The following is a 20,953-nucleotide window of genomic DNA, read 5'->3' on the forward strand; positions in this document are numbered from 1 at the left end:
TAATGCCGTGGGTCCGTACTGCCGTAGATCGCAAACAAGGTGAACGAACGCTGTGCGCGCAGACTGTAAATGTCATTAAGATAACGCCACGGAATGGATCTGCACTGTAGTAGCAGCAGTAGCCGAAATCAACAGGAGGATCTCAGTTCTCACTGCACCGCACCACGCCCCAGATTGGATTAGAGTAGAGGAGAGGTAGATCTCCTCCAACAAAAAATTAACAATCTCTTCTCTCTCTCTGCCTCTGGAGCATTCCCCTCTTCGTTCCCACCCCAGGTCTCCAAACCCACATCAATGCACCATTTGCAAGCACGCAGCCCCCCTCCCACGCCACCAATCCACCCTTCTTCAGCCGGCCGCCCTCTCTCCTTCCCCTTCTCCTTCTCCCCCACCGCAGTCGCCGGCCATCGTTTCTTGGACTCTCCGCTGCTTCCTTTCCCCTTCGCCTTTGCCCCCGCTCCTCATCCCCCATTGCTAGAGCTCGAGCCCCGGGAATCCTGAGGAATTTCTAGCCTCTGCGCCTTCACATTCCCTCGCGCTTTGCAATGGTGGTGTTCTCTCGGTCAATCTCGGGCCCGGGGCGTTGATTAGAGAGAGGGAGAACTGCGGAGTGGCGGTTACCCGGCTGGGGTGTGCTGCTCGTGCCGTGCGTGCTCCCCGGATTTGGACGCAGGGGAGTCAGATCCGTCCCCCCCTCCAGGGATCCATGGGTTCCGTCAAGCTGGGCTCCAAGCCGGACGCCTTCACCAGGCGAGGCCAAGCATGGTATGCTCCATGCTCTGCTCCTTCCTTTTTTTTTACCAGCCATGGCTTTGCCATTTGCTTCAGTTCTTTCAGACTTGTGCTGCCATGCATGCAAATGTGTGCGATTTGGAAGCTTCGTGGCCGACATTAAACAATTGGGCGCGCTTGTCCTGTTCCTGGCCTCCTGCTGTTAGTTTACTATGTATAGTCTGAAAATTAGAAAAGGTAGAAAGAGTATAATGTGTTTCAAATGGGGATTTGGGGGCACATGACATGAACTCCAGGATCTTCCTTTCTTGCCCAATTTTCTGGCATGGCATGGCATGGCGATTTGTGTGATTTACTCCAGTCTGCACCCACATTGCTACTACTTCCTCTTCTTGTTGTGCTTTATGAAGCGCTAGGGTTTTTGTTTCCCCTTTCGCTTTCATGTACAGGGCCAGTTTTAAGGTTTGGTGAGGCTGAAATGCCAGATAATGCAGGTGTCCCCTTCCAGTACTTCAGGGTGGATATTTTTAGAGTCTAGCCTACAGCGACCTTCCTGCTCTTTTATAGTAGCTTCTGTAGAAGCAATGCCGGTCTGTCTATAGATTCTGTTTAAAGAGATGGTCAGGATATGAAACAATGCCTTATCAGTTCTCTCTTTAGCATCTAAGTTAAACAGGGAAGCTGTTCTTTTACACTACTACTCGTACCCATTACCTCACTTGCTTCACTAAAACTGTGCAAGCCGAAATATATGTGGTTAGTGATTCACTGATGACCGTCTTCTTGTGGGCCTTGCAGGTTCTGCACAACTGGACTTCCCAGCGACGTTATCGTTCAGGTCGGGGAGATGTCTTTCCACCTCCACAAGGTAATTTGCCTTTTCAATCTACTACAGTATTAGTAGCCCACTGTAAATTTGTGATGATTTGAAGCAAGATATTGTAGCTTAGCCCGCGCTTGTATTTAGACCGTTAGGTACAAGCTCGAAGAAAAAACATCATCTCTGCTTCCTTACCTTTTCTTAGATGAGTTGTACACCTGTACTTAATTAGTGTAGTCCTTAATAGTTATACATTAACAAAGTGATTCTCAAGGAGAAGAATGAAAGAAAGAGCACTTACAAATTACTTCCTCTCGATGTTCGCCTTCAATGTGTGAGGTTGATATTTACTGGCTGTCCTTTTGTTCCAAATGGTCCTTATCTCCTTGCAGTTCCCTCTGCTTTCAAAGAGTGCCATCTTGGGAAGGTTGATTGAGGAGAATTCAGACCAAGATGAATGTACCATCAAACTGTCTGACATCCCTGGAGGTGCAAAATCATTCGAGTTAGTGGCAAGGTTCTGTTATGGTTTGAAGATAGAGCTCTCTCCAGCAAATATTGTCCACCTTCGTTGCGCCGCCGAATATCTCGAGATGACAGAAGAAACAGCTCAGGATAACCTCATCCACCAGGCAGAAATGTTCTTCAACCAAGTCGTTCTCCGCAGCTGGAAAGATTCCCTGGAAGCACTCAAGACATGTGATGTCCTTCTCCCTCATGCCGAAGACCTTCACATTGCAAAGAGGTGCGTCGAATCGTTGGCCGCCAAGGCTAGCATCGACCCAGACCTCTTTGGCTGGCCAGTATCAGAGCACGGTGCGATGCATAGCCCTGGTGGCAGTGTATTGTGGAATGGTATTAGCACGGGCGCAAAGCTCGGGAACTTCAGCTCAGATTGGTGGTATGATGATGCTTCATCATTGAGCTTCCCTACATACAAGAGGCTTATCTCCACCATGGAGTCAAGAGGCGCCAAGGAGGAGATCGTCGCCGGTTCACTCACGTACTATGCCAAGAAGTGTCTCCCAGGACTGAATAGGCGTCAAAGCATGGGACCAGTGCCCCTGACTTCTGCTGCTGCTACCTTATCCGAGGAAGAACAAAGGCATTTGCTTGAGGACATTGACAGGATGCTGCCTCTTCAGAGAGGCCTGATATCCACAAACGTTCTGCTCTGGCTGCTTCGAACTGCCATGATTCTGAAAGTCAGCCGTGCTTGCATTTCCAACTTGGAGAAAAGGGTTGGCATGCAACTAGATGAAGCCACACTGGAGGATCTGCTGCTGCCGAACTTCTCGTACACAATGGACACGCTCTACAATGTCGAATGTGTGCGCAGGATCCTTGATCACTTCTTGGCGATGGATCAGACCATGGGTGGTGGCTCCCCGTGCTTGGATGATGTGATGGGTTCTCCTTCACTTGCACCAATCACCGCTGTCGCCAAGCTGATTGATGGCTACCTTGCAGAGATTGCACCAGATATCAACCTGAAGCCACCGAAATTTGAATCTCTTGCAACTGCTTTGCCTGAATATGCCCGGCCTCTAGACGATGGACTTTACCGCGCCATTGATGTATACTTGAAGGTAAAACTTTTGAGTCTGTTTTTTATCTGAAAATAGTTACCATGCAGTTTCTTCATCTCCACTTCAAAGGGGGCATGTTTGGTTGCCATCCATAGTTTGCCACAAGTGGCGTGCCACAGTTTTTGTGGTGGCACAAAAATGTGGCCAAGTGTGGAAGCCAACCAAACATGCCCTAGTGTTGTAATTTGTAAAATTGATACTTCTTCCAAAGGCATGGTGACACTAATGTCCATATATGTTTAAGTTTTTCTGCCAAGAAATGAAGACACATTTGCATTTTTTTTCACATACACATTGTTAATGCTGTTTATTGTTTTCCATAATAATCACATCGTCACTCTTAGCCGCTTGACTTGCTAAATTCTGAACTTTACCATTGCTGATGCTGTTTAGTCTTGTTCTGCAATGCTGACAGGCACATTCTTGTCTACCGGAATCCGAGCGCGAGCATCTCTGCCGGCTGATCGACTGCCAGAAGCTGTCCCTGGAGGCATGCACCCACGCAGCGCAGAACGAGCGCCTGCCGCTGCGTGTGGTGGTGCAGGTCCTCTTCTTCGAGCAGCTCCAGCTGCGGACATCCATCGCCGGGTGCCTTATGGTCTCCGACAACCTGGAAGGATCCTCACGCCCCCTCCATGGCAGTGGCACCATCGCCACGTCCGGCGAAGCCGGTGCCCGCTGGGTCACGTCGGCGGCGGTGAGGGAGAACCAGGCGCTCAGGGCCGGCATGGACAGCATGCGGCTGCGGCTGGCGGAGCTGGAGAGGGAGTGCTCTGGCATGCGGCAGGACATCCGGAAGCTCGGCGGTGCCGCGGGGAAGGACGGGTGGGCGGCGCGGGTCCAGCGGATGTTCAGCCTGAAGATGAAGCTGCAGATGTGCAGCACCGAGGAGGGGAAGATGAACGACCGGCACAGGAGCGCCAGCGCCAAGCTGGAGAAGCTGCAGGCCAAGGTGTCCAGTCACAAGAAGCACCTCACCATTGATGCATGAGCTCTGAAGCTTTTACCCTGGCCTGGAACTCCTTTTGGCTTCCATGGTTTTCCTGCGGAGAGCTTCAGGGCTGATAGTGCAGTGGCAAGAGTTCTTCAGGTGAAACTGTCACTGATGACTTCTGAACCCATTGTGATGTTTTGGGTGGTACTAGCGGTGCAGATGGAACCAGCAATGTAATGTTGTAGCAGTAGTAACTAAGAACTGGAGCAAGAGTGACCGAGGCGCGGGTTTCGCGGGAAATGGTTCGATTTCAGGCATTCACAAACACCTTTTGGTTGCCATGATTTAGCTAGAGAGTTGCACTGCCCTACCCCTGCTGCATCTCTAGATAAGGAGTCGAGTTGTTCATGAGTCAAGTAGATGTCTCACTGAAGTAGCAGCAGTTGTAAGGCAGTGATCAACTGTGAGTGTATTTTAGGGAAAGTCTTTCAAAGCCCTGCCCAAATGCTCTGTGGATTTGTTACATTGCTCAGCTTGTAAAGCACTTGGTGTATGCTGGAATTCATCTCTGCTTTCTGTTTTTGTCTACTCCTTTAATCAATTTCTGTCATCTTCTCTCGGAATAGCATAGTTTTAGCGTGGGATGAAGATCTTCTGGCTCATGGCGTCAATTGAGAACCATCAGAGTTGTACAAACACAGGAATGTTAGTTTTTCGTAGTAATATGTTTTTCAGTTGGCTGAAATAGATTTTTCTATGATCTTTGTTGTATTCATCTTTGATAGGAATACTCAAATGTGTTTGCTAATCGTCAGGCACCTGAAATTCTTTTGAGCGTCGGACAATTTCCGCTTTGCGTGAGGTTGAAGGTGCAATTTTGCGCGGATGGTGTGAGGAATGCCGACCATGGCAAGGCCGAGCCGTGCACGAGCATGAACCGGCGATAGTGAGTCCGAAACTTGATATGGGCGCAAGGAGGGTGGTGGTGTGGGGGGGGTGGGGTGGGGGGGGGGGGGGGTGGGGGGTCGCTAGAGTTTATGTAGTTGGGGAGCTCAGAGGGATGGTCGCGATAGCTTCAAGCAATGGCGGGGGGGGGGGGGGGGGGGGAGGGAGGGGGGGACACTGAGGGAAGGGCGGGGTGGCGTGTGGCAGCGCTTGCCGGCCGCATGTGGCGGAGGTAGACGGTTGAGGTGGGGTAGGCGGGGGTGATTGTGTGAGGAAGAAGAAGATGGGGTTAAAGATGAACAATGCACGATATGCTTTTGGCCGTTGGATAAAGATATAGCGGTCCTGACGAAAGTGACCGACGCGGATGAAATTTTCAGGTACCTAATGTATAGGCACTCTCATATTGAAAACTTAACTTCACCCTTCATGCCTTACCCACTACAACCACCTCCATCCTCCCTATTTTTTTCTCCACCACGGATCAATCGCTTCCTCAAAACTCTCCCGACTCTGATGAAACTCATCATCATAACCTCTAACTTGTCATCGCCTAGCCTTTACCTTGCTATTAGCTTTGACTCGAGGTGAATCTTGTCTCAACAATATCGCTCGAGTTCCTGGTTATGAAGACGAAAGGGGAAGAGATCAAAATTGTTCTTTTTCCCCTTTTTGGGATGGGGTGCATTATTTAGTACTTAACTATTTTTTATTTGCCAAAATTAGAATTTTGTAGATTTGGAGATCTTCATCCAACGACCTAAATCCATTCCTCCTCGTACAAATACCCCAAATCGAAACCCCATCCTACCCGCCCACAGCCGCCGCCGCCTTCGTCCTCCTCGATTTTGCAGCCTCCTCACTGGATCAATCCGCTTCCCACCTTACTTGCACCCACCATCTTCATCATCCACGGTTCCGGCGACCTTCATCCTGGATCACGGGGACTCTCCTGACTCAGGTGAATACCTTTGCCCTAACCGCCAACTCGTAGATCTTCATCCATGGACCTTATATCCACCCTCTTCATACAAACACCCAGAATTAAACCCTAACTTCATCCTTCTCGCTGCCGCCTCCATCTTCGGTTCATGCGTTCTACCCAAACTCCCCAGACTCCGAAACCCCTCCGCCCCAATCCCTAACTCGTCGTCAAGGGCGGCTCTCGTCCCCACCGTCGCCCCCGCCTCCGCCATCGCGGGATTCAGAGAAGCAAGGGAGAGGAACACAAAATTTATAGAAACTTCATGTTCTGCCCAGTTTGGAAATCAATAATCAGAGGTGAGTAATTTTGTTCTTCCGATCATGATGATGATTACTGGCCGGGCCAGCTGTCCGAAACGCTCCTCCCCGTCTTCTCTCTCCTCTTGCCCGGCACGCTCTCCACCACCCCCCCCCCCCCCCCCCCCCAACCGCTAACCCTACCCGCCGGCGGCGCGGCGGAGACCCGACTCCGGAGGGCGCCCGATCCCCCGCCAGCAAGCCATGCCGCACGCGCGCTCCGATCTGGTGAGCTCTCGCTCCCGCTCTCTCCCCGTCACCGGATCCGCCTCGCCGGCCCGCGCGCGTGGTCGTCGCCGCGAGGCGGGCTCGGGGCCCCCTCGTCCCGCCGTCGGGGATCTGCCCACTGGGCCCCGGGGATTATGTCTCTTGCGCGGCCGTGTGGGTGGTTTGGATTACAGCGTGGTTTTGGAGTTTATGGCGATAGCGCCCGCTGGTAGCGTGTGAGCGAGGCGAGGACGGAGAGAACTTTTGCGATTGCTCTCGTAGACGTGACGGTGGTCGATTCCTAGAGATCGTCCTGAATTTGCGAGTTCTGTTACATAGCATGGTGAATTTCGTGTTGCGTGGAAGGGTCACGGCGTCGGTTTTTGTTCTGAACTTGAGAAATACTATGTTGTTGTTAGTGTGACCCCTATGCAATTTCCTTGTGAGCAGGGCTTGGATGATTCGCCAGCAGAGTCGTCGAGCTTCCGCAGCCCCAGCTCTTTCCCCAGAACGAAGCGTACAAAGTGGTCTGACAGGGAGCCGCTTGATTGTTCCGCGTCGGCCTGCAGTGGTGCACGCGTGAACATGCTTGACCGGTACAACCTTCCGTTGATCCTCTCTGTTTGTTTTGGTCACATTATTGTTTCCTTCCTTTTTTACTTAATTAAAGCTGGAGCTGATCACGGGCTCTGATTGACCAGGTGTTCGGAGAGGCGGCAGATTGCTTCCTGTAGTGGCGACCAACCGCAGAGCTCTGGCATGTTTGTTGCCATGCAGGGGAATGTTTGTCCTGTCAATAACGGCGGTGGGATCTATTCGCAGTCTGGCACGGGCCATTCAAATGGTCAAAATGGGACATACGGTGCATATCCGCAACATCAGCCCTTTGAAGGCTGTATGTATGTGAATGAGCATGGCCAGATGTGTGGGCCTTACGCACCCAAGCAGCTCTATGAGGGGCTATCCAGTGGTTTCTTGCCTCGAGATCTTGCTATTTATGCTCTTGTTGGTGGGCAAATGCTCAATCCTGTAGCCTTGAGTTCTCTGGAGCAGTTTCTTTCACAATGGAATTCTGCTGGCGCGGTCACCACTCCGAATGAACCGAAGGAGAATAAGACAGTGGCTCGTACTGATAAACTGGCGCTTCCAAATGTACGCTGAGCATTTTTTACCTATGTTTCTGCACACCGTCCAGCCGCTTGTCTACCTCCCTGATTTGTTTAGCTTCTGTTCTCTCACCAGGCTCTCTCAAGCGATGAGTCATGCTGGATGTTCGAGGACAGCGATGGCAGCCGTCATGGGCCACATTCTCTTGCTGAACTTTCTTATTGGCTTCATAGCAGCTATCTCCAGGATCTTTCTATGGTAAAAAATATTGAGCAATCAAAACCATGTCTTGTAAATCCCATCCTCTTGAGTTATGTTGGCATATGCTTTATCCATTCGAGCAACAATTCATTCTTGTTACCCTGTTACTGGCTTACTGCAATGTTTCAATTCAAGTTACATAATGGCAGGTCTGCAATTATTAGAAGGCAATTACATATCTGGTCATAACTAGCCAAAGCTCAAGAATATTAGTCTGGTACATACACTATTTATGCTGTTGGTTTTGTGAAGACCTCTTGAAATTCGTTGCATTATTGGCTTGAGTGTCCTTGCACTTATGTGTTAGATTAACACCACTTGTAAACCGTTTGATAAATTATTTCATTTACATTTCTCTTCTCGCCTTGTCAAGTGCAAAATACTGGGTAACTCAGTGAGGTTGAATACCAAATTGATAGCACAAGCTATTTTCTGCGTACAAACGGTTAAATTCATTAAATGTCAATGAAACTTCTATCTGTAAGTTTTTGTTGTTCTCCCGTGAATCAAGTTAAACAAAAAAGTTGACGTGCTGTGCTACTAGATCCTTTTTATAATACCATACTTACACATCTTGCGTGTATAGCTGTGAACTATTTTCTTTATCTCATTATTAGTCTGCAATCTGAATGAAGTCTGTTTTTATTGTAGGTTTACCATGTTGATAGCAAATTTGGTCCATTTACACTTGTATCATTAGTTGATTGGTGGAGTGGAGGTCACACAGAGCATTCAGAAGCTTCAGAGAATGATTCTGGGTCAGCCAGTGACGTGATGGGTGACATAGTCGATGATATTAGTCATCAGCTCCATGCCGGTATAGTGAAATCAGCCCGCAAGATTTTTGTTGATGAAATTTTCAGCTGTGTGCTTCCAGAAATTATCGCCTGTAGGAAGACTGAGAAGCAGCTAGCTGCAAAATCGAAACTCCTAGCTGTTAAGGTGTGTATTATTTGGCACAAAGTGTTTCTAATAAGAGCACCTCTTTGTATGGTCCTTCTTCAGTTTTTCATAATCTCCCCCTCATGGTTTTGACATTGGCAGCCTGACAGCAAGAAGGCTTCAGCATTAAAGGGCAAGGCTCATGCAAAATTTACTAATCACAAAAAAGGAAACTCATATAATACAGTACGAGCAACTTCTCCTGTGGCTGTTCAGTCAACTGCGGTGCATGCCAAATTTTCTGATATATTATCAGCAGTTTGGCAAACTCTTTATTATGAATCCATGAAGAATATCTGGGATGGGATATTGTATGATCCTGTTATGGACTACTGTGGTTCATGGATTAAGAGAAATCACCATTCAAGTCTTCCTTGTACGAGTATTCCTGGTGCGTCTGATAACGCAAACAAGCAAGAAGCTGATGGATTGAAGGTTTTGTCTCTGACACCAAGTGTATCTATTTCTTGGAGGGGGGCAATTTGTCGTTCATATCCTTTCTTTCGTCATATATAACGGGTTCTTATACTTCCATGTCTTTGCAGGTAATATGTGATTCAGTAGCTCTTGAGTGCGACATGGATTTCCCACCTGGATTTGGGCCAACATTGGAGTGTGCAAGTCCCGTCTCTCCGCCGCTGTTAGCCATTAGTTCTTGCAATGACAAAAATAGTTGGTGGCGTGAATCAAGTTCCACCATGTATTTTGACCCCTCATCAGGAGTCCAGGTGATGCTGGCGAATGAACTATACGTGGCAGCAAAGGAAACTTTGTTTCACCATTTCAGGGAGGTTATTGCAGAGGAGATAACAAACTGGTTGTGCTTTGGACTTGAAGACATCACTGAACAAGTGAGATATCAATGATAAATAATTTCTCTTATGACTACTGAGATTTTGAAATTTACATGATTCATGTTGGACATGTGTATTGCAGGAACTAATTCGTACTCCTGTTCATGCACCGGACTCGCCTAGTTCTGCTGCAATGGACATTCTTGAAACACCCCCCATTCCTCCTGAAATGGCTCAAGATAAATCATTGGATATTGCTAAAATGACTACAGTTGCAATAACCAGTCCGGCTGAAATGGCTCTAGGTGCAATGACCAGTTTGGCTGAAATGGCTCTAGATGCAATAACCAGTCCGGCTGAAATGGCTGTAGATGCAATAACCAGTCCGGCTGAAATGGCTGTAGATGAAGTGTTGGTTACCGCTGAAATAGCTACTGATACTGTACCCAGTCCTGCTGACATGGTGGCAGGCGCAACATCATCTGTATCTGATGTGGCAACAGATAAAATGCTCACTTCTCATGGTAAATGACCATTATTCTATTGCATTTTGTCTTACCTGAGCTTGGTTATATTATTTTTAACCCCTTTAATTTGCATGCAGTGGAGCATCAATCCCCTTCTTCATCTTATGCTAGTATATTTGAAAAGCTGGATGTATCTGAGGCAGCTGAATCGGATGAGAGTTTTGATGAGGTGCCTCCTGGTGTGGAGACTGGCTCAGCTTCTGTGCTGGTCATGGACAAAAACAAATACCGACCTTCAAAATCAATTAACTCTATGCCCGGAATATCTAGACATATCAGCGTGGCTATCTGCAGGCAGACACTGCATACGAATGTTATAGAAGAGTGGGCATCTCTCCTGTCAGATACTATCAGCGAGTGCCTTGATTCATGGTATACCAAGCAGACTTTTGTGCCTAAAAACATCGACGAATCATTGAGACCTAATAAAGAATATGCGTACTACAAAAAGAGAAAGTTAAGGAACAACTGTGAAGCAGTGTCATCCAAAAAAGCAGTGGGAACTCCAACGGATGAGCAGCTTTCCAAGCCTCTACGCGAGCTTGTTGAGCGCAAGGTTCATCTTAAAAATGTCCAGGAACCAAGGAAGGCCGGGAAGTCGAAAAAGTCCTCCAAGAGTCGTACCAAAACTCTTGATAATGTTGTAAACACTTTGAATATCGAACAAGGCTTGAAGCGGCTTTCCGATGATGTGCCAAAGACCTCCAAGAGTCGTACCAAAACTCTTGCTAATGCTGTAAACCCTTTGAATATCAAACAAGGCTTGAAGCTTCTTCCCAATGATGTGCCAAAGGCCTCCAAGAGTCGTACCAAAACTCTTGATAATGCTGTAAACCCTTTGAATATCAAACAAGGCTTGAAGCGGCTTTCCAATGATGTGCCAAAAGCCTCCAAGAGTCGTACCAAAACTCTTGATAATGCTGTAAACCCTACGAATATTGAACAAGGCTTGAAGCGGCTTTCCAGTGATGTGCCAAAGACCTCCAAGAGTCGTACCAAAACTCTTGATAATGTTGTAAACCCTTTGAATATCGAACAAGACTTGAAGCGGCTTTCCAATGATGTGCCAAAGAGTAAGCATTTTAATCCTGTTTGCTTCATCCCCTGTAAATTTGCATAGATTTATCACATGCATCATCTTTCTTTTGTAGGACAAAGGACTTCTCATCTTACTAGGACGCCTCTGGTTGATAATGAGGTTCCTTTTGAGAACATTAGTGTGCCCACAAAGCTCGCAAAGAAAAGAAAGAATAAGAACATGTCTACTGACTCCAGTCAGAAGGCAAAGCCATTGATTTTGTGTCCAGAGTCAGATGGCTGTGCAAGAGCTTCCTCCAATGGGTGGGAGTGGCGTAATTGGGCACGCACCGCCACTCCATCAGAAAGGACTCGTGTGAGAGGGTACCATGTTCGGAGTATTCTTTCAACTTCAGCTAATAATGTGTGGAAAAATCCGCAAGTTAAAGGTACATCTGCGCGAACAAATCGCGTAAAGTTACGAAACCTGTTAGCTGCTTCTGAAGGCACTGAGCTACTGAAAATTACCCAATCGAAGGTAAAATAAATCATTGCATGTACACAAGTTTCTCTTGCCATGACAGTTTGGATGACCACTGACTCTATCTTTGGCATACAGGCAAGGAAGAAGCGGTTACGTTTTCAAAGGAGCAAGATCCATGAATGGGGTCTGGTGGCCCTTGAGTCAATTGATGCAGAAGATTTCGTTATTGAATATGTTGGTGAACTGATTCGCCGTCCGGTAATTTTGTTATCTTGAAATCAACAATCCCTTCATCAATGTAGTACGTAGTTTTTATAAGAAGCTTATTGATATATCTGTACCATGCAGGTCTCAGACATACGTGAGGATCAATATGAGAAGAGTGGAATTGGAAGCAGTTACCTTTTTCGCTTGGACGATGATTATGTGGTAGGTGTAGAAGATTATTCCTATCTGCCTTTATCTAAAATGGTGTGCTGCATACATGTCTTTATTTCTGATATTTGCTTCTTAGACAATAGAAGAATTGGATAATGTTGAAGCAGTACAGAAAATGATGGAGCTATGTGACAATATAATAATGTAAAGCATAAATGTGATCTTTTAATGGGTTGGGGTCCTTGTGATGCTTGGTAGTCTCAAACCTTTGATTGAAATCATGTTTAATCTTTGCCAGTTTTTGTGACTGCACCTTGCGCAACTCTGTTCATTGCCTCCATTTTTTCTTAATTTACACAGGTTGATGCTACTAAGCGTGGTGGTTTAGCAAGATTTATCAACCATTCGTGTGAGGTAAACTGCTTAACAATAAACATTCAACTGTGATGTCTGTAACATGCTGAATAGCAGTCTCATTATTTCCTTGCCAGCCGAATTGTTATACAAAAGTAATTACTGTTGAGGGCCACAAGAAGATTTTCATTTACGCAAAGAGGCGTATATATGCTGGCGAAGAATTGACGTACAATTACAAATTTCCATTGGAGGAAAAGAAGATACCATGCCACTGTGGTTCCCAAAGGTAATCGCTTAGATATTTTACATGACATCTTCTGTAGAAGTTAATGCGTTTTTTTTAGTTTCTACTGATTTTAGGTCTGACCCCCCCCCCCCCCCCCCCCTGGTTAATTATACATGAATGCTAAGGAATTGCTTGCACAGGAATAATTTTCACTGAACTGTTGATAGCTACAGAATCGATACCATTTCTGTACTTCACTCAACACCCCCCCCCCCCCCCCCCCCCAAAAAAAAATCTACACCTCCACAGGATTGGTTACTGCTCTGATTGCTGTGAACCTTCATTCTTCTTTTAAACTTTCAGTATTATGTAAGTTTCAGTATGATCTAATAGAGAATAAACTACAAAACAATTGACAGCTGGAAATGACACTCTCACCAGGAACTGATACTCCTGCTATCCACTTTGATTAGCCAACAAGATTTTAAACTATGATCTACATACATATGAATTCATATGTTGCTAAATTGAATGACGTCTGTTTTCTCATTGATTTTCTTTGTCGTGCTATTTCCTGTAATTTGCTTGGGATGTGTTCCGAAATTCTGCGCTTGCCACTGACTGTTCCACCGTCATGTGGACCTGAGCACAAATAGCCAGTACTCAAATTCAATTTTTTTGGAGCTTGGGAGTGCCCGTAGAATAATTTCATGTGTTTATTCATCTGATACAATATTTATGCTACCATTAAATTTTGTTTTATTTTAATCTTATCCTTATTTTATCGAGATAGTTGTTTGTGCCATTTTTAGGATATTTCTCTTTTACTCATTCACTTGCTAACTACGTGCTGGCTGTTTAGGTGCCGTGGATCAATGAACTAAGAAGTCAAGCTTATTACTGAGGTAATGCTACAGTTACAAGTATTTCCATGTTAGGCTCAGAAGTTAGCATTTACATTATACTTTGTCGTTTGTTTAGCTATCATTCTTATTGGTGAAAAGCTGAAAGCCGACAATAATCTGCTCCAAAGAATTTGATATGGTATTCCTCGATAAGAAAAAATGTAGCATAGCCATATCATCAGTAGACATTCTTTGAAGTGGCAAATCATTGTGTTACGTTATTGTGTGCCCTAAATTTGGGTGTTAGTATTATCGTTGGGTTAGAATTTTTGCCAGAGTTGGACAGCATATATAGGTTTCATTATATGGAACTGCAAATGCTCAGCTGATTGCTATAATGAACTTAATTTCCAGGACAATGGGCAATGTTGTCCCCTTCTCAGCGTTCCTCTTCTAATACAAACTACATGCATTTCGGTGTGGGTTCGAGAAATCTAGGTCAATGGGGAAGTAATCCGATTGGTTTAGCAATGGTTCACAGTCCCCTCATTCATTTTATATATCTCCATTTCTGAGATCAGTTTAACTCCATTACTGAAGCCGTATGGGGGTGTTGTGCAGTCAGATAATCAAATGCAATTCTGTCATATTGTGTTATTACAGAGACTAGTTGAACGCCCGTGTGTTGCCATGGGAGGATATAAAATAGTGACGATTTATCGATCAGATGATGGAAGTACTCAATGTTTGATGTGCTTACTTTGGTGTATGAGGTTATTTGATCCATTTAGTTATAGCTAATGCATTGTTTATTGAACTGTATCATAGAAGTGTTACGAGATTGAAGCATTCAAAAATATATTTTTGGATAACAACTTTTGAAAAGTTAAATTACATCTAAAACTTTAGTGACAAGACCATTACTTTTAGAATTCATTTCTTGTATAAGTCACAACATTTTCTTGGCGTTGCCGACAAAAGCCTTATTGAAGCAACCTGTCGCATGGTGTAGTTGGGAGTGTAGAACATTAAGGTTCTACGGTCCAGGTACATCAGAACAAGTAAAGGTTAGAGGCACATGCATGACATGGGAAAGCGAAATTAATCACTCAATTTGACACTTATATTTGAAACAAAACAATTAGATATTAAGTGACACCAATAAACTAATACCCCCTTCTTCCAAAAGTGTATAGTATTCTCTCTCCTTCCAAAATGTAGGGCCCGCTTGCCTTTTTATGTTCCTCGTCACACAACTTTGACTATTATTTTCACTTAGTGTATGGCTATAAAATTAGTATACACACATGGAATAAAATTATTTTTCAAGAGAAATACTACCATACCTTTTAAACATGTTCAATCCACGTACTTTGGCATATACAACAGGTCAAAGTCGTGTCCTCCAAAGTAAGTGCTTTACATGTTGGGAAGAATGGAGTACATAAAATAAAAGTCTGCTTCATGCCTTCCTAGCTTTAATACTTACGGGTGCATGGCTACAATTTACACAATACAACAATGACACATAGTGTTCAAGATAGATAGTTTCTCCTTCACTGTAGCAAATATAAGTAGAAGGTAAAGAAGTGTTATATTCCAGCCTCATGACTCCTTACGTTAAGTATTCCAGTGTGAAGTTGGCGTCCTCATGACTACACAACTCTTTGATCATGTTCGCTAAATCGTGAAATCAAGAAGTTGATTTTCTTTTCGCTTGACCTCAAAATATTTGCACAAATCCATCAGTTAATTAGTGAATCTGGACCTTGATCATTATACCTACAAAACTGGGAGTAAAGGAAAGTACTTACGGAACGTTAAAATTCTAATATGAAAGCTTAGTAGTTTATTAGCATGTCTACAATAAGTAGCATTAATATGAAAGCTTAGCAGAGCTTATCATGTTTGTTTTGTTGCGCTTGTGAAAGATTCCAAAACCATATTTACATAATGATGATAAACTCATGTAGAACTACATATTGAATGCTGCCACTTATCTAGTAGTGCGAAGAGTCAAATTTCTTAAAAATGTTCGACAAATAAATGGTACCAAAAACGTAACACGTGAGATCATAGATTATGGGTCTGCAACAAGTCCCCTCCATTTTTAGGAAGCTCGACAATATGGAATGATGGAGCAGCCTCACAACCTGCAAAAGATTGCTAGATAAATATTAGAATTTTCAGTTTGAAAAAAACATACAAAATACTTGCGGGCTGTTTGGTTCTAGGCCTTGCATTCATATTTTGCCACACATTTTTGCCAAGCTTGCCTTAGATTAGTTCAACAAAATGAGAGCCACAAGTTGGCAAGCCTGAGGGAATCTTGCCACACTTTTCGTGTGTATGTCACGTGGGGCCATATTGTGGCTTGCCTAAGGTGTGGCTTCAACCAAACACTCACCTAAGTTGGTCAAACTTGCCTAACCTTAGAATTAGATGCGGCAACGTTTGGCAATCTTAGTCACAAACCAAACAGCCCCTTGATCTTGTATCTATTTTCGGTTTCTAGGAAACAAAGACCTTTGATGCCATAAGTGTATAGAGATAAATGTGAGATCTGAATATTACATGATAAATTTTGTATCTTTATCATTCATAAAATAACTTGCAGAAAAGTACCATAATCTATTTATTAGACCATGCTACCCATTTATATTCTCATATTTACTGAATAAGCAGCAATGGTGTTTACTATACCACAAATCATAATATCAAAGTGTAGGAACAAACTTGATTTTTGTTGACCAGAAAAAAAAAACCTTCATCAAACTCTCCACCTAGATTTTTCATCTTGATTTGCACAAGTCATACTTAGGGCTACAGGATACAAGAGGCAAAGAGAGGTTGCTTGAAAAGTAAAAATACAAGAGGTAAAGAGAGTAGTGTACAGGAGGAAGCACATCGCATATGAGGGAGAGAAGGGGAGAGACGAACATGAGCACAGCCTGTCCTCGGTCTCGCCCGCTGCTCCTGGCTGCTGCCTGCCTGGGCTTGTGCACGTTTCTCCGCAGCCGCCGCAAGCATGAACCACAAGTGCCGCTGCGAGCCTCCGTGTGCTGCTGCCGGCCATGCCCTCCGATCGCTTTCCGCACAACCATCGTGAGAGGGAGGGAGGGAGGGACACCATGGCAATAAGGCGGCTGGCACGACGGCGAGCATGACGACGAAGGGAGTGCGATAGGAGGCGACAGTAGGGTAGCAATTTCTTTCGCCCTAGCAGATCGTGCATGTGTAGAGGTAAGTGGCCCGTGGCAGTTAGGGATCACATAGGCGAGACGTGTGTGCGTGGGTTGGGTTGTTTCCTTTTTGTTACGGAAAAAATTGGTGGGGATCGGCGGGGATGGGAAAAATGATGGGAAGGGGGATCGTATGTGGTAAGGAGGAGGTGGAACCATCACGATGACGACAGATCCCTGGGATGGGAAAAATGATGGGTGAGGGAATCGTACGTGGTAAGGAGGTGGAACCATCACGACGACAGCAGATCCCCCTTTAATAGTGTAGAGATGACATGGAACACGGAATGTCAACGAGTTACTTTGTAGTCCAAGCTCGCACAATTGCATGCCTTCTTGTTAATATTTCTGACATAAAGATCCCGATTGATAAAATCAGTTATTTTAGACTTCAGCAACCCAAGTACTTTGTAAGAGTGTAATGTAACTTTTACCTGTATATGGATGACCTTCCATATATTCATATATGGTTGGGTACTGAGCTACTTACATGTACCTTTAGGCTTGATCCAGCACCAGCGGCCAACTTCTAGTGGGCTAATGCCATCATTTTATTTCCATATCATTATATCTGCATTGCTGGCAACTTTGGAGTTTCTTTTGAATCTTTAACTTGAAAACGACTTGCTGGAGATCTAGAGTTTTTTATTGTCTTCCTTTTGTCCCTGGGCAGGATTTTACACTAAAGTACAGGATGGTGGAACATGCTGTTTTGGGGAGATTACAGTTTCTTACCCTGTGATGAAGAACAAACTACACTATTTTAGGCTAGATGAGCTGCTAATTCAGGCTATCCAGAGTAAGGCACAATCGCCGACTATTGGTTGCCAGCTCGCCACTGCCTTGTGGAAGACTGCAAGTGAGCTTTCTCCCTCTGGTCTGGTGAGAGTGAAGAGGAGGACAAGTGAGTTCAGCGTGGGCGGAGCTAGTGGATGGTTGGTTACTTGCTGACAAGGTTAATACTAATGTTCTTGCTCATATCTGGATAGATTTGGAAAACCCACAATCTTGTACATTGCCAAACAGCCCAACACTATGATTAATTACATTTGACCGATTGAAAGATATAGAGATTACATTGTGGTTATTGGACGAGAAGTAAATCTAACTAGTAGCCTGTAAAAGATGAAACACAGAAAGGCAAGCAATAATGAAGTTTTGCCTTCATCTTGTGAGGATTATGCTCTTTGCCCCAATGCTAGAATGTCACGGATGCATTGCCCCTGCTGTGTTTGATCAACTTGAACGAAGTATGCATATTAGTTGCGTGCATGGCAGTATGGAAGGAAATAGCCTTGTCGCTTGCTTGCACATGCATGGCAGGGAATCTCCTTTCCTGCTTGATGGGCCTGTGGTGTGATGCCTTCTCCGTGTATCCCCTACATACGGAAGATGTACCTACCAACATGGCCAGCTTTTGCACCCGGATCAGCATGAATCAGATTTGGGCCTTTTCTTTGCTTTGGCTTTAGTTGCTTTGAGCAGGGAAACACTGTCGCTTGGAACTTTTGATGATACAACTCTCGTCGGACCCATTTTCTTGGGATTGACAAGAAATTCTGTCAGAGCCATTGCACACATGCTTTAATATGTTATAAATCACACTATAAAATTTGTTTTCTTGGGCGCAGTTGTATCCTGTCTTTGGGTAAGCCGTGTTGTTTATTCATGGACCTGCTCGTCTTGTTGCAGGTACATACATATATATCTCTATCTGTCATCCGTGGGGTTTGTATGTAGAGACGCCCTGTATGAATGTGAATGTATATGCTTCTATCCACAAACTATTCGGAACCAGTGTGGTATGTGTTCATCTCCTGCCTGTATTAGCCACCAATTATTTCCCCTAATTGCATTGCTTATATTTGGTCTGACTTCTGTGTTAACCACAGGATGGCGTTCTTGCAGGTTGCTTGATTTCTCGCCCGAGACATGCATAATCCACCAGTGTAAGTAAGTGCATTCTTAATCTGTTTGCTTGTGTAGCCCCAACCCGTGATGCAGGTGTGCATGCTAATCTCACTGCAAAAGCGAGCAGGAACGGGGAAATAGTCCAAAGCAGGCAAGAATATGAAGAGGCCCGCAGGTCTCAGGCTCGGCATATCCCAAAGAAAATAATGGGTAATTCGAGTTTGGTGCGTTGCTAAATCAGCTGGCTTTGCCAAGAAAAAGAAGAAGAAAAAAACCCGGCGTTGCTACTTCTAAGTCGACTGAGATTCTCTTAGAGAAGCGCAACTTTTGGTGAAAAATAAGATGTAAGTTGCGCTACTTCACTAAACTAAAAATGCACTCTTCTGAACTGAAAATCTCAGTCGACTTAGACATAGATAGACAAACCCGGAAAAAAGGAGATCTTAAGCCAGGAGTTGTGCCCATGGATAGCCAAGCCAATACATAGTTGTGGCATGCGAGAAAAGACCAAGCTTTTGGCAATCATCCAAGCATGTGACAAGCTTTTAGGCTCTGCCAGCAGGACAAAATTCATGGTTAGTTTGGGCACAGGCCGAACACGTACGCCCATTGTTACCATCTTTCCATGGAAGCTCAAGCTCAGTGAAGCCACATGGCTCCGCTTGGCATTTTGGGGTGTGACGTGAGCGTGCAATCGTTTGTGGCTATGCTAGATTTATTGATCCTATTTACAACCAAACTAACCGCTATTTTCACTGTCAAAATACATAAACAGGCAGTATATTTTTCATAGCAGCTTTAATGACCAACCGACGTAGGAAGTTCCTTTTTTTGCATGACGTGTGAAGGGTTGAGCCCCCAAATAAAGTCACTAGTATGACAGAACACATCAGACCCTTGCGTCACACTGTTGGTATATGGCCTCTGGTTCTCTGTCCCGTTAGCCTTGGCCCACCTGTTCGTGCATGCTGTAGACTTCCAGGACAAAATCAACCGTGGAGAAAATTTATGTCAAGTGGAGAAAAATTACATTTTAATGGTACACTGTAAATGTAACCATGTCCACTGGAAGCGTGGATAAATGTTGGATCATCCATCAAACGTCAATCATCTAGAAGCATTTGCAAGCGTATGATTTGTATTTGAGCGCCTAGGAAACGCTGATCTGCCTTGCTGGGCCCATTCCATGGACCAAAGATTTATTTATGTGAGGAAAACTTAAAAAAATTCGGGCCCAATCGCTTGGACAAGAGAGAGCAAGGAAAGTGAACACCAAACCCAAGGAGATCTGTGGATTATATTTTGATTTTATTGTGGGTGTTATTAGTAGTATAGTATACTATATATATATATATACACACACACGTATAAAAGCAGCAGATGTTCGTACGCCAAATCCTTGTGCTAACATGTGGTTTCTCTATACAAAATCACAATTATTAGTAGTTGTTTTTAAAAATATATTTTGTGACACTAGCCATTTCATGTCATATAAACAAACAACATACTTAACTAAATAATCCTTTGTTAATGTCCTGTCTTTATTAAGCCTACTAGTAGGTGTAACAAGTGGTTGTTTGTGTCACCGGCTTTGAGCTCGGTCGGAAGAGCGTGGGTGGCAGCACAGGGATGGGAAATCCCCCGTGCTCTCCTTTGGTCGGTTCGAATCCGGCAGGTCGTCAACTTCAACTAAATAAAATTAAAATTGACCGCCTGAATATAGTTTTCTCGTGTCTGTTTTGCTATGCGATCAGTCCTGGTTAATAATACTCCCTCCGATCCAAAAAAATGTCGTGATTTTAGTTCAATTAACAAATACTCCCTCCGTCCCATGGTGGGAGTATTTATTTAGCTCAGACTAATGGACTTGGTTTACCTTTTTACCTAAATATACGTATTTCGAGGAGTGAAATGTTACCGAGCATGCAACGCAAGGATGTAAAGCTTCATTGAACCCCTGTTTTTCTTTTCCTGTAAAATTCATGCCACAAAGTAACTGTATTGCCATTTTAAGACTTGTTTGCATTCTTGTATGTAACTGTTGTTATATAAAAGGCAAACAGTGCGTGTCAGAGCACATCTGAGGTCCTGTGTCTGTGTGGCTGGAAAAAAAAACCGTTTGCACCTCGCGTGGTATTGGGCTCTTGGCCGTGAAGTGCAAGGTCACCTCTTCTCAAGCGGAACTCCTTCTCAAGAGACAACAACACTGAGGTTGTGTTTGGCATTTTTGTCAGATCACCAAAGTTCTGCTTGCTCCACCAGATTTTGCTATTTCAACGTTTGTTTTACTCGCGCCTATCTTCTTATATGGCTAATTTTTTTGTATATATTCTATCTTATATTTTATTGTCAGT

The 20,953-nt window shown here is 44.5% G+C and overlaps 3 protein-coding genes across 4 annotated transcripts; all 3 read left to right on the forward strand.

The window, feature by feature from the left end:
* Window positions 1–127: 127 nt before the first annotated feature.
* Window positions 128–4,657, forward strand: LOC147967951 (BTB/POZ domain-containing protein At1g30440-like). The gene is made up of 4 exons (XM_087525456.1): window positions 128–765; window positions 1,531–1,600; window positions 1,945–3,141; window positions 3,557–4,657. Exons 1-4 carry the CDS (start codon window positions 707–709, stop codon window positions 4,130–4,132), a joined length of 1,902 nt encoding a protein of 633 aa, XP_087381582.1. The 5' UTR covers window positions 128–706; the 3' UTR covers window positions 4,133–4,657.
* Window positions 4,658–6,385: 1,728 nt separating this feature from the next.
* SDG25 (SET domain protein 25) lies at window positions 6,386–17,863 on the forward strand. Of its 2 annotated transcripts, none has more exons than XM_087525454.1 (16): window positions 6,386–6,529; window positions 6,959–7,104; window positions 7,210–7,660; window positions 7,751–7,873; window positions 8,528–8,818; window positions 8,921–9,253; window positions 9,364–9,669; window positions 9,755–10,136; window positions 10,217–11,212; window positions 11,291–11,694; window positions 11,776–11,898; window positions 11,989–12,069; window positions 12,379–12,432; window positions 12,510–12,661; window positions 13,464–13,506; window positions 17,362–17,863. In XM_087525454.1, the coding sequence occupies exons 1-15, from the start codon at window positions 6,506–6,508 to the stop codon at window positions 13,483–13,485; spliced, it is 3,888 nt and encodes a 1,295-aa protein (XP_087381580.1). In that variant the 5' UTR covers window positions 6,386–6,505; the 3' UTR covers window positions 13,486–13,506; window positions 17,362–17,863. The 2 variants fall into 2 exon arrangements, with proteins under 2 accessions (XP_087381580.1, XP_087381581.1); XM_087525455.1 differs by lacking the exon at window positions 17,362–17,863 and adding an exon at window positions 13,861–16,935.
* Window positions 17,380–19,431, forward strand: LOC147967952 (uncharacterized). Its single transcript, XM_087525457.1, has 4 exons — window positions 17,380–17,643; window positions 18,381–18,490; window positions 18,581–18,641; window positions 18,727–19,431. The coding sequence occupies exons 1-4, from the start codon at window positions 17,621–17,623 to the stop codon at window positions 18,833–18,835; spliced, it is 303 nt and encodes a 100-aa protein (XP_087381583.1). The 5' UTR covers window positions 17,380–17,620; the 3' UTR covers window positions 18,836–19,431.
* The last annotated feature ends 1,522 nt before the right edge of the window (window positions 19,432–20,953 follow it).

Source organism: Triticum urartu, chromosome 5A (assembly GCF_056163025.1).
Source record: "Triticum urartu cultivar PI428250 chromosome 5A, HENAU_Tu73, whole genome shotgun sequence".
NCBI classification, from domain to species: domain Eukaryota; kingdom Viridiplantae; phylum Streptophyta; class Magnoliopsida; order Poales; family Poaceae; genus Triticum; species Triticum urartu.

Bases quoted from the DNA above. Each gene is read 5' to 3' on its own strand.
- LOC147967951 (XM_087525456.1), top strand. From the start codon at position 707: ATGGGTTCCGTCAAGCTGGGCTCCAAGCCGGACGCCTTCACCAGGCGA. The intron at 766-1,530 runs GTATGCTCCATG...TGGGCCTTGCAG, and splicing joins ACCAGGCGAGGCCAAGCATG to GTTCTGCACAACTGGACTTC. The intron at 1,601-1,944 runs GTAATTTGCCTT...ATCTCCTTGCAG, and splicing joins TGTCTTTCCACCTCCACAAG to TTCCCTCTGCTTTCAAAGAG.
- SDG25 (XM_087525454.1), top strand. From the start codon at position 6,506: ATGCCGCACGCGCGCTCCGATCTG. The intron at 7,874-8,527 runs GTAAAAAATATT...TTTTTATTGTAG, and splicing joins ATCTCCAGGATCTTTCTATG to GTTTACCATGTTGATAGCAA. The intron at 8,819-8,920 runs GTGTGTATTATT...TGACATTGGCAG, and splicing joins CGAAACTCCTAGCTGTTAAG to CCTGACAGCAAGAAGGCTTC.
- LOC147967952 (XM_087525457.1), top strand. From the start codon at position 17,621: ATGGTTGGTTACTTGCTGACAAG. The intron at 18,491-18,580 runs GTATGTGTTCAT...TGTTAACCACAG, and splicing joins AACTATTCGGAACCAGTGTG to GATGGCGTTCTTGCAGGTTG. The intron at 18,642-18,726 runs GTAAGTGCATTC...AAAAGCGAGCAG, and splicing joins TGCATAATCCACCAGTGTAA to GAACGGGGAAATAGTCCAAA.